Source organism: Macaca fascicularis, chromosome 9 (assembly GCF_037993035.2).
Source record: "Macaca fascicularis isolate 582-1 chromosome 9, T2T-MFA8v1.1".
Lineage (NCBI taxonomy): Eukaryota > Metazoa > Chordata > Mammalia > Primates > Cercopithecidae > Macaca > Macaca fascicularis.
The window spans coordinates 126,266,860-126,279,807 of record NC_088383.1 but is presented as its reverse complement, the minus strand read 5'-3'; the positions used below and the strand labels follow the sequence as shown (position 1 = coordinate 126,279,807).

General features: G+C 45.0%; 2 protein-coding genes across 4 annotated transcripts in view; one reads left to right on the top strand and one right to left on the bottom strand.

Moving 5' to 3' along the window:
* Nucleotides 1–7,323, top strand: part of PDZD8 (PDZ domain containing 8) — a 118,313-nt gene extending 110,990 nt beyond the window's left edge. The window contains exon 6 of the transcript XR_012418218.1: nt 4,086–7,323. The gene's annotated coding sequence lies outside the window, so the exon portion shown is untranslated. The remainder of the gene's footprint in view (nt 1–4,085) is intronic.
* SLC18A2 (solute carrier family 18 member A2) overlaps nt 1–12,948 on the bottom strand; it is a 38,988-nt gene that overhangs the window by 4,896 nt on the left and 21,144 nt on the right. For all 3 annotated transcript variants that reach the window (XM_045361612.3, XM_045361613.3, XM_074002859.1), the window contains 5 exons: nt 7,628–7,706; nt 7,404–7,455; nt 6,692–6,755; nt 4,340–4,459; nt 4,066–4,199 (listed from right to left, as the gene is read on the bottom strand). In XM_045361612.3, coding sequence (XP_045217547.2) covers nt 4,066–4,199; nt 4,340–4,459; nt 6,692–6,755; nt 7,404–7,455; nt 7,628–7,706 — 449 coding nt within the window. The remainder of the gene's footprint in view (nt 1–4,065; nt 4,200–4,339; nt 4,460–6,691; nt 6,756–7,403; nt 7,456–7,627; nt 7,707–12,948) is intronic.

Sequence of the window (12,948 nt, the reverse complement as noted above, 5' to 3'; positions counted from 1 at the left end):
TTGCATGGCCCCCAGGCAGGCAGGTCACCTTATAAAGAATGGTCACCACTACCTTATTCCTAATTGCCTTCCATCTCTTGGCTCATCCACATTAGACCTGAATGTATGAATATGTCATTTTAAGGACCCCGGAACCTAGGACTGGGCACATGATATGAACACAACAAAAAAACTGCACTGCAGGAAAAGCAGTTCAGTCAGACCAATTATTTGGCATCATGCAGACTTAACTGACCAGCATTTGTCAATTCACCCAAACCATATTAACAGCCTGTTTCAGGTAAAGTTTTCTTCCTTTAAACGTTCTGTAGCCTTTAAAACCTAGCTCGCTGGCTTCCAAACCTCTCTTGAAAGATTTATTGTGCAATAATTGTACTTTTAAAAAAAAGTATACACAAATAAGCCAGGTGGCATGTAATGTTTCAAAAGTGCCATGAAGAAAGGCATGAACAGCATCAAGCGGGTCAGTCAGGTGCCCGGGGAACAAGCAGGGTGGCCGCAATGCAGGCAGGTAAATTAAACCTGCTCTCCACACACTGCTGTGGTGAGGAAGGTGTGTTTGACTCGCAACCGAAGAGAAAATAGGAGGGGATTGGCATTTGAATTCAGAACAAAGCCCACTTACTGAGAGGTGAGCCCCAGCCCCTCCAAATGCCCCTTTCATGAGTTAGGATCTCCTAAGTGGTAAAAACAAACAAACAAACAAACATGGTGGACCAAATGAAAAGTAAAAGTAATACAAAGCTGGGGTAGTGAACCCATAAAAGCATTAAAAGATAAGAGTGCCAGTCTTTGAGATTTTGATAGGTACCGGGCCTTCTGAGTAGGCAAGTTTTATTCTCTTTAACATAACTAGAAAAGCAATGATGGTTTTGCACCCACTATTTAAATGCCTGCAAAGGGCCAAATTCTATAAACAACTTATAACATGCAGAATGTGGTCTATCTCAGCAGCCTCCGGCTACCCCATCCTTGCCCCACCCATGGCATCCAGAAAACAGAGCTGTTGCTGGAAGGGCTTTATGGAACAACTATCAGAGCCATCCAGGAAAAGAAAGCTGCACTCCTCAAACCACCTAATTTCTTGTCTTAGCAACAATTAGAAACTTCAAGAGTAAAATTAAGAAGCGTGCCTTGTCTTTAAAAATAATTCTTCAACCTGGAAAAAAAAAAATCCACAACACAGCTCTTCTCAACTGGGAACTTTGAGAGTGAAGCACTACCATGTAACTGTCTTATAACACAATTTTCCTCAAATGGTAATGTTGATATTTCCTGTATGCAGAGGGACTTGAGTAACAGGTTTTTTTCTCCACCTATACTGATAATGCTGATTATAAAAAATGGAAATCCAGTAAACCAAATGGAAGACAAACTCACATGCTCATAAACTAGTTCATGATTCTATCCCTGGTGATCCATTAAAACAGCATTATACCTTACAATATAAAACAGCTTAAGTCCAAACACCTTGTTATAAGGATGCTGTCTAATGGAAGAATGATTTGCTAAGGGTCATATGCCTTCTGGCCCTCACATCCCCCAGCATTTGGCAACTGCTCATCCTGAATGCCAGCACTTGTCTGCTCTGGGGTTTCTCAACTGCATGGTCATTGATTCTTCCTCCTCCCTCACACACTGCTGTCCTGCCTGCATGCCCCCTTATCATTAGGTGCTGTCGGCCGCCACCGCTGGCTTCCTGCTCTGCTTACACAATGAGTAGGCAGCAGCTGCTAGTCACCACTCTCAAATGTCACCATTAGGCCAGTCGAATGGCATCCGACGTGATGCCTTCAATTACGGGCATCATTGATGGGCAGCGAGACGCAAGCCTTCTCAAGTTTTTAATGATTTATCTTGCTAGGTGCTTATTAAGGATTGTAACATCTTGCAGTGAAAGTGGCTTTCTGGAAACCTATAATTCTTACTGTTTTGCCTTTCAGGACCGTCTCTTCCACTTCCTTCAGCATTTTTTTAAAAAATGAACTAAAGTATTCGTTTAAATTGGGAAAGAGGAGGGGTATTGAGGCCTGCCTTCTGCTAGTCCTTCTGCGGAACACAGTGGCTGGGCAAGCACCTTCCCTGCTCGTCCTCTGACCTCATTCATTTCCCAAGGCCACAGATAAGCCATCAGGCTGCCGTTCGCAAACGGACATCACAACAGCCACTGATGTTGGCCGGCTTGAAAAGGGGAGCCCATTCATCTGTTTTGGGGTCTGTATAGCAAAAGGAAACTCTCACATCACAGAGGAGGAAAAAGAGAGAAAATTCAGGTATTGCTGGACTGACAGGGGAAGCCAGAGAGTCAGATAAGCAGGAAAGATTTGGGTGATATTGGAAATAGGAACACACTTTTTGAGCCACAGGGCCAATCACTCTGTTGGGATTCTTCCATTTAATCCTCACAATCCTATGAGGTAGACGTTATCATTTTTCCATGCAACAGAGAAGGAAACCAAGACTCATAAGCCTCTACATGGTGGGGCCAGTTTGGCTCCCAGGTCCACGCTAGCCCTAACTATCTCCCAGGAGTCTTCAGTCTCCTGGGCTACAGGAGGATTTGTAGGTGATTTTATACACGCGCACACACACACATACACACACATATATCTACTTTTTTTTTGGTCAAAAACATTGAGCGTAACCTCCATTCAACCTTAAACTGATACCGTGGCAACAGAATGGCAGTTTGCAGTTGTGCTGAGAATTTTCTGACTCCATTTGAGCAAGGTATTGTGCTAGGGTCAGCCAAGCAAAGATGCATCTGGAATTTACACACCCAAGCTGGAAAGCAGGTGTTTTCTAAGACAGGTCTGAGAAAGTGATGTGGCTTTCAGAGCTGGGGAAGCATCTAAGCAAGCGGAAGGAAGGACAAGGGGATGGCTCCTGAGTTATTTCCACAGCACCTTCCATACCTTTTCCATGAGTCAGATGGGCCACGCATTACTCAAAAGTGTCTAGTTAAATCCTATTTAAAATAAAGGGCACAAGGCCAGTGCCCAGTGCTTGATATACTTTAAAATATGTGGAATGAATTAACGAATGTAAAAAAACACCCAAGACAAACACAGGCTGCACATAACCTTATTTTAAGGTTTGTCTTTAAATCTCCTTTTGGGGAAAACCATCAAAGGGCAGTTCAGGAAATGCCAAAGCATTAAGATGCATTCAGTTCCACTGTCAGAAAGACTTTCTGATGTACTTCCAAGAGAACATTACAAACAAACCTCACATCTATTCACAAACACAAAAATGCATGTCCTCTTGTTCACCTCATTCATCCTTAATCCAAGACACTCTCCTTTCCCCTGGACAAGTACCTGTCAGCATTTGCTGTTTTAAAAACTGGCAACGCCAGATAAGAAAGATGATCAGAAACACTGAGCTTCTCCTTGCTGGGTAAGGTAAATACCTTAGAAAGGTTAAAATGACTCACGCATTTCAAAATTCAAATTTTGAATCAATTAATTTGAACTTTTTCAAAAGAGGGATGCTTTATACTCTACATCTTGCCTATGGCTGTAATTTTGGTCATAAAAGTTATAAATTAAATGGTTCTGTGTGTTCACATATACCCCAAAGTGCACACACAATGATTTTTCCATAAAAATCGTAAAATCATCTCCAAAATCCTACATACAGTAAAGACAAGACAGCAACTATTACTGAATGCTGTAAGGGTTATGAGAAAAGCAACAGCACCACAAATGGCTAACCCTGGGCATGAGTACAGGAGGCAGAAAGATTGTGTCCAAGATGTTCAAGAACCATAGAAAATCAAATTGAATGATTCTAGGTTTATGCTTGGTCAACAAAAGAGCAACACTGATGCTCATCTATGTACAAAAATAATTTCATTCTCCCAGTTTATAAACATAAGCTTGAAAGAAATAACTCTCACAGTAATAACAAAATAAAAGAAGTAACTGCTCTATGTGGTACAAACTAAAAAGGAATTCTCACCATTTTTGTTTGGAGGCTTTAGAATGAAACCACGAGGAAGCTATCAGGAAGGCCATGCTAAAATTACCAAGAAATGCTCACTGCATCCTACATTTTTCTTACCATTTTTTCTTCTTTGGCAGGTGGACTTCGAAGAAAAAAGCAGAGAGGGGCAAAAAGAATATCAATGATCCCAATAATTGTCATGAGCCATGGAAATCCAATTGCCTTTGCAATAGCACCACCAGCAGAAGGACCTTTCAGAAAACAGAGAATTAGATAAAGTTCTTTCCAAATGTCTTGTAGACTGAAAGATGCAAAGATTTAAATAATTTTAGTAGACATTATCCGTTGTGTATTGAGGGAAAAGGTTGTTATGAAAAGTCAATGTCCTTACCTATAGCATACCCCATACAAAATGCCACATCTGCAATGGCATACACACTCCCATAGACGGACACGTGCCGCAGGTCGACGAGGTAGCCCATGATGGGCATCATTGACGAATCCACCATTCCTGAGGACAGTCAGGGAACACAGTGTATAGCAAACAGATGTAAACCCAAAATGGGCTGAATATCAGGAACTGTGCCTTAAACTCACAACCCTGCCAGCTCTTCCCCTTCTGTCATCGCCACCTGCAAGTCTTGGGGTGATACTAATCTTTGAGTAGAAAGAACAAAGGAAGCCTTTTCTGACCCCCCAGAGGAGGTCAGGTTCCCCTCGCACACAGATGTTCTCTCACAGCGTCATCTCAATTGTCATTCATTCTTCAATTCTTTGCTAAATGCCTAACTCTTCTGTTGGTTTTGTTCACCCATATCCCCAGCACTTGTACATATTAGGAAGCAGCAAGCACCATTTCAATGAAAGAAATTTTCCTCATCTGCCTGCCACTGACACATGTGGAGGGGAGGGCACCAACCTTTGAGTCCCTGCCAGTGTGTTCACAGACACTGGCTCACAGCAGCCAATCATGAGCATCCCCATTTTACAGATGAGGAAACCAATATTCAGACAGGTGAGGCTTGACCACACTCACTGATCCCGGGGAGTGTGAGCCAGGAACTCTGAACACACACCCTCTTTACACTACCTGCTCCCCACTATTCAAGAGATGAGCTTCTAATGCTGGTCGTGATTGTTGCTGGGGTATATGTCTGTGTGTATGTGTGTGTGTGTGTGTGTGTATTTATGTGTATGTATGTATATGTATATATGTATGTATGTGTTTGCATGTCTATGTGTATGTGTTTATGTGTATATATGTATCTGTGTATGTATGTGTATGTGTGTATGTACTTGTATTTGTGTATGTGTGTCTGTACTTGTATTTGTGTATGTGTGTCTGTGTGTATGTGTATGTATGCGTGTAGGTGTGCGTGTATGTGTATGTGGGTGGGTGTATGTGTATCTGTGTGTGTGTATGTATGCATGCCTATGTGTGCATGTATATTTGTGTGTATGTGTATGTTTATGTGGGGTTGTATGTATGTGTGTATGACTGTGTCAGTGTGTGTGTGTTGTATGAATGTGTATGTGTGTGTTGTATGTGTGTGTATGTGTGTTTTAGCTTCTTTCAGTTCACACACATACACAACACACACATACACACTCATACAACACAGACACAGACACACATGCATACACACACATATACACATACAGCCCCACATAAACACACATACACACATATAACTTCTGATCAGTGCCAGATGATCTCTCAGACTCCTTGGACTTCTGGGGCGTTCTGGTCCCCCCTATTATTCTCCACCTTAGAAACACCCACAGTCTAAGTATGTGGCCCAGGTGTGACCGGCAGGAGGTGGGTCAGGCATGCAGGTGTGCTTAGTGGCGAGGGACAAGTGAACCAGAAAACAGCAAAGCAGGAAAGCACCAAAAGACGCAGGCCAGGGGCCCATTCTGCCAGGCCTGCAGAATGGCAAGGGGAGCTGCCAAAGGACTAGGCACCCTCCCCAAAAAGATGGGCCATCCAGACAGTGGAGGACAAGGGGAGGCAAGGCAGAGGACAGGCAAACAGTCACCTGAGAAGGACCTGGAGTACCATACTGGGTTCTACCCCAGCCTCGGCAGCCTTCTACCATCTGTCCTCAGTGAAAGCTGTGCTGTGCCACTGTACCACTCAAAGGTTACATTCCTGCCTCTACAGGAGTGGACTGAGCACTTACTTTTATCATGATCAATTGGTATATTATAAATAAGAGATAAAAGTATACCATTCACTCAAAATAGTGACAAGGTTTTTCCTAACATATTACCGTTCTTAACATTACAAAAGCCCATCTCCTTGCCTATGGAAATTCCTGCAGCACAGGTGGTCATCAACACATTAGTCTGCTACTTGTCTGTACTAAAACCTCTTCAAATTATATATATGAAGCCTTTGCCCCCAGTCTCATGAGAAGACCTGCTCATAGGGAGGAGTCCACACAAATGAGCTCTGTGCAAGGGATTCACTTGTTTGCCCAGCCCCAGCAGTGGAGCATCAGCTTCCTTCTGTAATATCAGCTTTTAAAAAATACTGGTTTTCAGGAAATAAATGACCAGTGCGTAGAAGCAGATGTCTTTACACGGAGAATCAACAGGCTGTAATTTAGCTAAGCTGCCTGCAGCCTCCTTCCAAGATTCTAGAAATTTAGGTTGAGGAGCTACAGTCTACCAGAGGAAGAAGAACCCTTCCCAGTGGAAAAGCGGTTTTCAATGTAGGCACAAGGTTCGTGTGACTTACCAATTGCAAAACCAACTCCAAAGTTCGGAGCTATGAGTCCATAAATGTTTTTCGCAAATGGAATCTGTAAGAGAAAATAAATGTTACGCTAAAATAACAAGAGTTCCAACTCTAAATCATCTCAGAAAGTCCTGAACTTGTTTTTTCTCTGGGCATAGTACGCCTGTTCCCTTCTGAAGAAAAGAGGAGGAAGAGGGGTGGGGTTTGTGAAGAACCGGACCCTCCAAATCTTTAAAAGTCAAAGCTTGAGACAAGTTTTATGGCCACCATGAAAAACTTGTCACCGGTATATGTGAATGATCAGCCTACTCCACCCTCAAGTTTTGACAAGAACAAGTAGGCCTCATGAGGGACTGATATTGGCTATTGGTGGAAGAGATTTTATTCTAGAAAAACATCTTTTTTTTGCTATTGTTTCAGGTTGGTTGTCCTGAAGTGTTTAAGACACTGTCAAGCTGAAGATGATGCAGGGGAAAGTTAAACATAAAATGTAAAATAAAACATTTTAAATAATTTCTGACATAAAATGAAAATACACTCCTTGGAAAGTCTTGTCCAAACATTTTTAAGATGATACAAAATTAGAATAAAATGAAAGCTGTAATAAAATATCAACAAACTCAAACATAAAATGTTTCTTGGTGATTCCTGCCTAAAGCCCAAGTTTTATTCACGGATTGTTCCCACTTGTCGAATGCCATCTTTTACTCACACATAAAATGCTGACTCCCACAATTATCATTCCTAGAAGAGCACAAAGCCACCTATCAAAAGAAAAAGCACCATCAAGAAATGATCATTTGATTTTTTTCCAGTCCAAATTTTCAGTGGAAATCAAAACAATTACTTGTAACAGTGAAGGCAGAAACAACTTAGAATTTTTGGAAAGAACTACATTATTGTAACAGAATGAGTGTTGTTTTCATATCATCTTACCTCCCCATTTTGTGTGCAAGTATCCCAAAAATATTGGTTCCAATGAGATAAGAGATACTAGCTGGCAAGAAAGCAACGCCTGTAAATTTATGAAAAGGAGAGCTTATCAGTGCTGATATCAGTCATATGTTAGAAAAACTAATAACTGTAGACACCACAACGTTGATTAGAGCAGATGAAATGAAGCTCCGGGGCCCACACCCCAGCAGCTAATATCCGGCGCCTGCCGGATCCGGTCTCGACCCACGTGGCTTCTCCTCCACACAAAGCCGCTGAGACACTCCAGAAATGAAAGTCCTTTCTCTATCAACTCCTTCATCTTGCCTCCATCTCTGGCTTCACACGTGGGCCGATACGAACAGCTCCTGCCTGGGAGCTCAGCACCTGCAACCTTATGTGTGATTTCATCCGACAGAAGTAAGACGCAGTTATTGAAAGAATTAGGGAACCATGAGATAAGCAAAAAGAAAAAAGTTAAAATTACCCGAAACCCCATCCATTACTCAGCTAATCACCACAGTCATTTTCCCCTGTCAGTTTATTTACATATACAAACATATTTATGTGTGTTTTGATTTTTTTAAAAAAAAGGGATTATACTCTATCCTGCTTGTTTCACTTAGCTTTACAAACATTTTTCTACGTCAGAAACATAAATGTCTACCTGGTCATTTTTTGTGGTTAAGCTTTTTTTTTTTGAGACGGAGTCTCGCTCTGTCGCTCAGGCTGGAGTGTAGTGGCACGATCTTGGCAACCTCTGCCTCCCAGGTTCAAGTGACTCTCCTGCCTCAGCCTCCCGAGTAGCTGGGATGACAGGTACACACCACCATGCCTGGTTAATTTTTGTATTTTTAGTAGAGACTGAGTTTCAACATGTTGGCCAGGCTGGTCTCAAACTCCTGACCTCAGGTGATCCACCAGCCTCAGCCTCCCAAAGTGCTGGGATTACAGGCATGAGCCTCCACGCCTGGCCTCCTATCCAAGTTTTAATGCTCTCCCCATAGAGGGCACCTGCATCCCCCAGGTTCTGATGTGCCCAGGGTGATTTCCTGCTGGTGGTGGCAGCAGTGGCCTTGAACATGTCCTCCGCATTGAACAGAAAGTTCTAGCCATATCAGACCCAGCTTGGCTACCAGGAGAATTGTCCACATCAGCTCTGTCTGATCCTCATCCATTATTAGAACCACAGGACAATCTCTTCATAAGAGACTGCTTTTCAAACTCCTAGTGATTTTAGTATTTTTTCCTTGAAATCAGATATACTAGACTTGATTCCAAGCCTTGCTCACACATAGTAAAACTTACTTTGTTCTCAGTCAGAGGACTGCATAAGTGAGACATGCAGGTAGATATCAGACGACGGAGTGCCTGCTACACCCAAAATGCATGGGGCCTGGAGGTCCTTCTCATCCCAGCAGCTGGCCACACACTCACGAGCAAGTATGATCTTGTCTCTTTAGGATAAAGCATGACTGTCTACCATCAAACCCAGAAACAGGCTGAGTCTTCCAACACAGCAGGGACTTCCAAATAAACGGTTCCATGAGCTAAATCCAAAACCAGATCATTCTAGACATGGGGGTTCTGGGAAACACTAATAAAGAGCAATCTCATTTCATTTTCCAGGGAATTATTTCTGTCATGTTTAGCAATATATGGTGGTCAAATAATTGTTCAGTGTAATCTGATTGAGCAAACATTTACTGACAGCCATGTGCCCAGCACAGCACTGGCCTGCAGCAAAGACAATGACAACGTGATTCTCATCCTGACGCAAGTGTTTTGAAGGAAAGAAGCAGATGACATTTAAACTATGACCTGGCCAAGTAAGGCACATAACAAAAACACAGGTGCCGTGCTCTGGGGACCTGGAACTGCGTCTGGCCAAGCTCCGCAGAGCAGATGGTATTTAAACCTGGCCTCAAAAGCTGTGTCGTAGTACTTCCTACCAGCTCTAGAGACTGTTAGTCTGGATAGTAAGATATCATGACAACCTTTGTCTCATGATAAGAATCCCTGAGGGCCAGGTAAGTATAAATGAATAAAACAAGCAAATTGCAAGCAAAAATAACAGTGCAGATACCATGATAAAGAGCCACTGACATTCAGCCTCAGTGTCAGAGAAAGAAAATGAAAAATGGAGGGAAGAGAGGTCTGTGGCGACCCAGATGGCCCAGACTCCATCTAGAAGGCAGACGCCACTCTCTGTGGCCATTCACTCCCTTGAGGGACTACAGTTCCAGTATTGGAAGATCCTGTTGGTTTTTTAAGATGGAGTCTCAATGGAGGCTGAATGTCAGTGGCTCTGTTGCCTAGGCTGGAGTGCAATGGCACGATCTTGGTTCACTGCGACCTCCGCTTCTTGGGCTCAAGTGATCCACCTGCCTCAGCCTCCCCAAAGTGCTAGGATTACAGGCATGATCCACGCACCCAGCCTGAGCAAGAATTCTTTCTAGGGCTTCTCCCGACTCAGTGAGAAAAGTGTTGGCTGGGACTGGCCTGCAACAGTGCCCTGGGCCATGGCAGGAACCCTCCCTTCTGCGGGGCAATGCTCTTCGCGTATCTCTGCTCACACCAGAAAGTTCACCGAAGGGAGAGCTTCTACCACCCCTTGTGATTTTGGTACAACCTGGCTTCAGTCACGGCCTTGGCCAGCCAGTGAGGGAGAGGCTCTGGTCATCACGAAGCCTGCGGGGAGCTGAGCTGGCCATCCAGCCCCGGAAGCGAAGGTGAAAATGAGTCCTTGGGTTTCCTCCAAGCTCCAGATGACCCCTCCCTAAATGAAGGCCAAGGGCTCGGCCTAGAACCAGAATAGGGGCAATGGTCTTCCCTGTCCTATGGCAGGCTTAGGAGGATCCTGAGTCCTCGCATCCCACAGCCACCGAAGGCTGGCATTCCCTCTTGTCTTCTGGTACAGGCCTGTTTCCTACCCTCCATCCCGCTTCGCATCCCCACAGCTCACTAAAGACAAAGGGGCTGGAAGAACCAGAAGACAAGAGTGTGGCTCCATCCTTGTCTGAGGCCTGTGCCCAGGGCCTCAGCTTCCCTCTGGGGGCTTGTAGGCCTCACCCCGAACTCTAAGTCCCTAAGTCTCAAGGTGTCCGGAGAGGCCATCTGACCTAGAACTCAGGTATAGAGAAAACACCATGAAATTATTCTTTCTCCACCCACTCAAGCCCAGGGCTTCCCCTCAAGTGGCAGATGAGGAACTGGGGGGGCAGGCTGGCAAGGCAGCCACATGGAAGATGGGTGGGCTGCCATCTTTACCGCCCCTAAAAAATGTGGCCAAAAACAATGCCTTCGGCAAGAGTAATCCTGCGTCACCCGTGCAGCTAATAAGATTGTTTGCCCTGACTTCAAATATCATAGATTTTCTCCAGAAACAGTGAGGGGAAGCATAAAGGCAGAACAGCCTCCCTTTCACCCTGGACTGGAGTGGGCTCACAGAAGATTCCTGAACACCAGAGGCTGGGCTGCAGGGGCAGCTCCCCGCCCTCAGCACTGGGTCCTCTGCACTGCGTCGCTCACAGTAGCCCATCCCCAGGCTCAGGGAGCCATGAGATGGAAGCTACAGAGACCTAGGGAAGATGGAGTATTTCCCTCCTGCTGGTGCTGACACAGGAGGCAGGTAGAGAAACCCGATTCTCTTGAAGACAGACATGTCTATCTCTGGGGCCAATGAAAGGAGGAACCTCGGTGGTGGAAATGTGCAGCAAGCTGGTTGAGTGGACGTCTGGCACCGGTGATAAGCCCCACACAGCAATCTGATGAGATCCAGGCAGCCTGCACTCTGCTATCTGCCCCTGATGGCCCACAGCTTCTGGCTGACTTTAAAGATTTTATAAAGAAAGCCTCAGGCTTTGTCTGAAGAGGATGAGCACAAAACATCTTAAGTGTCCTGCACATGGCCAGGACACATTCAAAGAGGATGAGAATTCAGCTAGGTGACTGAGAGACCCAGTTCACGCCTGTAATCCCCACATTTTCGGAGGCTGAGGCAGGAGGACAGCTTGAGCCCAGGAGGTCGAGGCTACAGTGAGCCATGATTACACCAGTGCACTCCAGCCTGGGCGACAGGACGAGTCCCTATCTCTAAAAATAAATGAACAAATAAGAGCTTCTCAGCTCAAGAGTGCACGCAAAGTCAACACAGCAGCTCAACTCAGCAGTGCACACCCCACCTGGACAGCGGGCACCTCCTGAAAACACCGAGAGACCCATATCACGTCAAGGACCAGAGGGAAGAAAAGCTGGGAAACGGTCTCTCCAGCGTCAGCCGTGGGTATGAGCAACAAGGCCGGAGGGTGTCTTCTCATCTGCTATTTGCTGACTCGGTGTCAGATCCAGGTCCACTCCTCCTGCTGAGCGGCAGGCCTTCTTTAGGAGCTCTGAAGGTCTTTGGGCTTCCTCTTTTATCTTGGCTGCTAGGGAGTTCAGAGCTAAATTTTCTGCCTAAGAAACATTCTTGTTTAGTTCCAAGAATCCTTCCTCCTTCACTGAATACCTCTTCTGATATCAGGCTTGGTTTGGGTTTTGTTTTACGACACAATTCACATGGTTTAAAAATTCAGCCTTTGGGCTGGATGCAGTGGCTCATGCCTATAATCCCAGCACTTTGGGAGGCCGAGGCAGGTGGATCATGAAGTCAGGAGTTCAAGACCAGCCTGGCCAAGATGGTGAAACCCCGACTCTACTAAAAACACAAAATTAGCTGGGTGCACTGGCAGGCACCTGTAATCCCAGCTACTTGGGAGGCTGAGGCAGGAGAATTGCTTGAACCCGGGCAGCAGAGGTTGCAGTGAGCTGAGATCGTGCCACTGCACTCCAGGCTGGGCAACAGACTGAGACTCCATCTCAAAAAAAAAAAAAAAAAGAAAAATTCAACTTTTGACAGTGCACGGTTCAGTGATGTTTAGTGTATTCACAGAGTTGTGCAACCATCATCACCATCTGATTACAGAACATTGTCACCATCCCACAAAGAAACCTCACACCCCATTAGCAGTTTCTCTGCATCCTCACCCCCTCTCCCCCGGCCATTTGGAACTTTTTAGGTATTGTTCAATGAAAGAGCATAGCAACTCAATGCAGAACCCAAAGACACTGGTACTCAGGCCAGGTCAACTGCAGAGAGGCAGGCAGAACAGGGAAAGTCTAAGCCAGGGGGCAGCTTCTGGCAAGACACCACCCTTCCCCAGGGCTGGATGCCTGTGAGAGAATAAGGTCACCTGAAGAAGGGTTGGGGACACTGAAAATGTCTGCTTGATTCAGAACTGAGAGTCTCCATCTGAAGCTATCCACACGTACCTTGAAAGAACTAT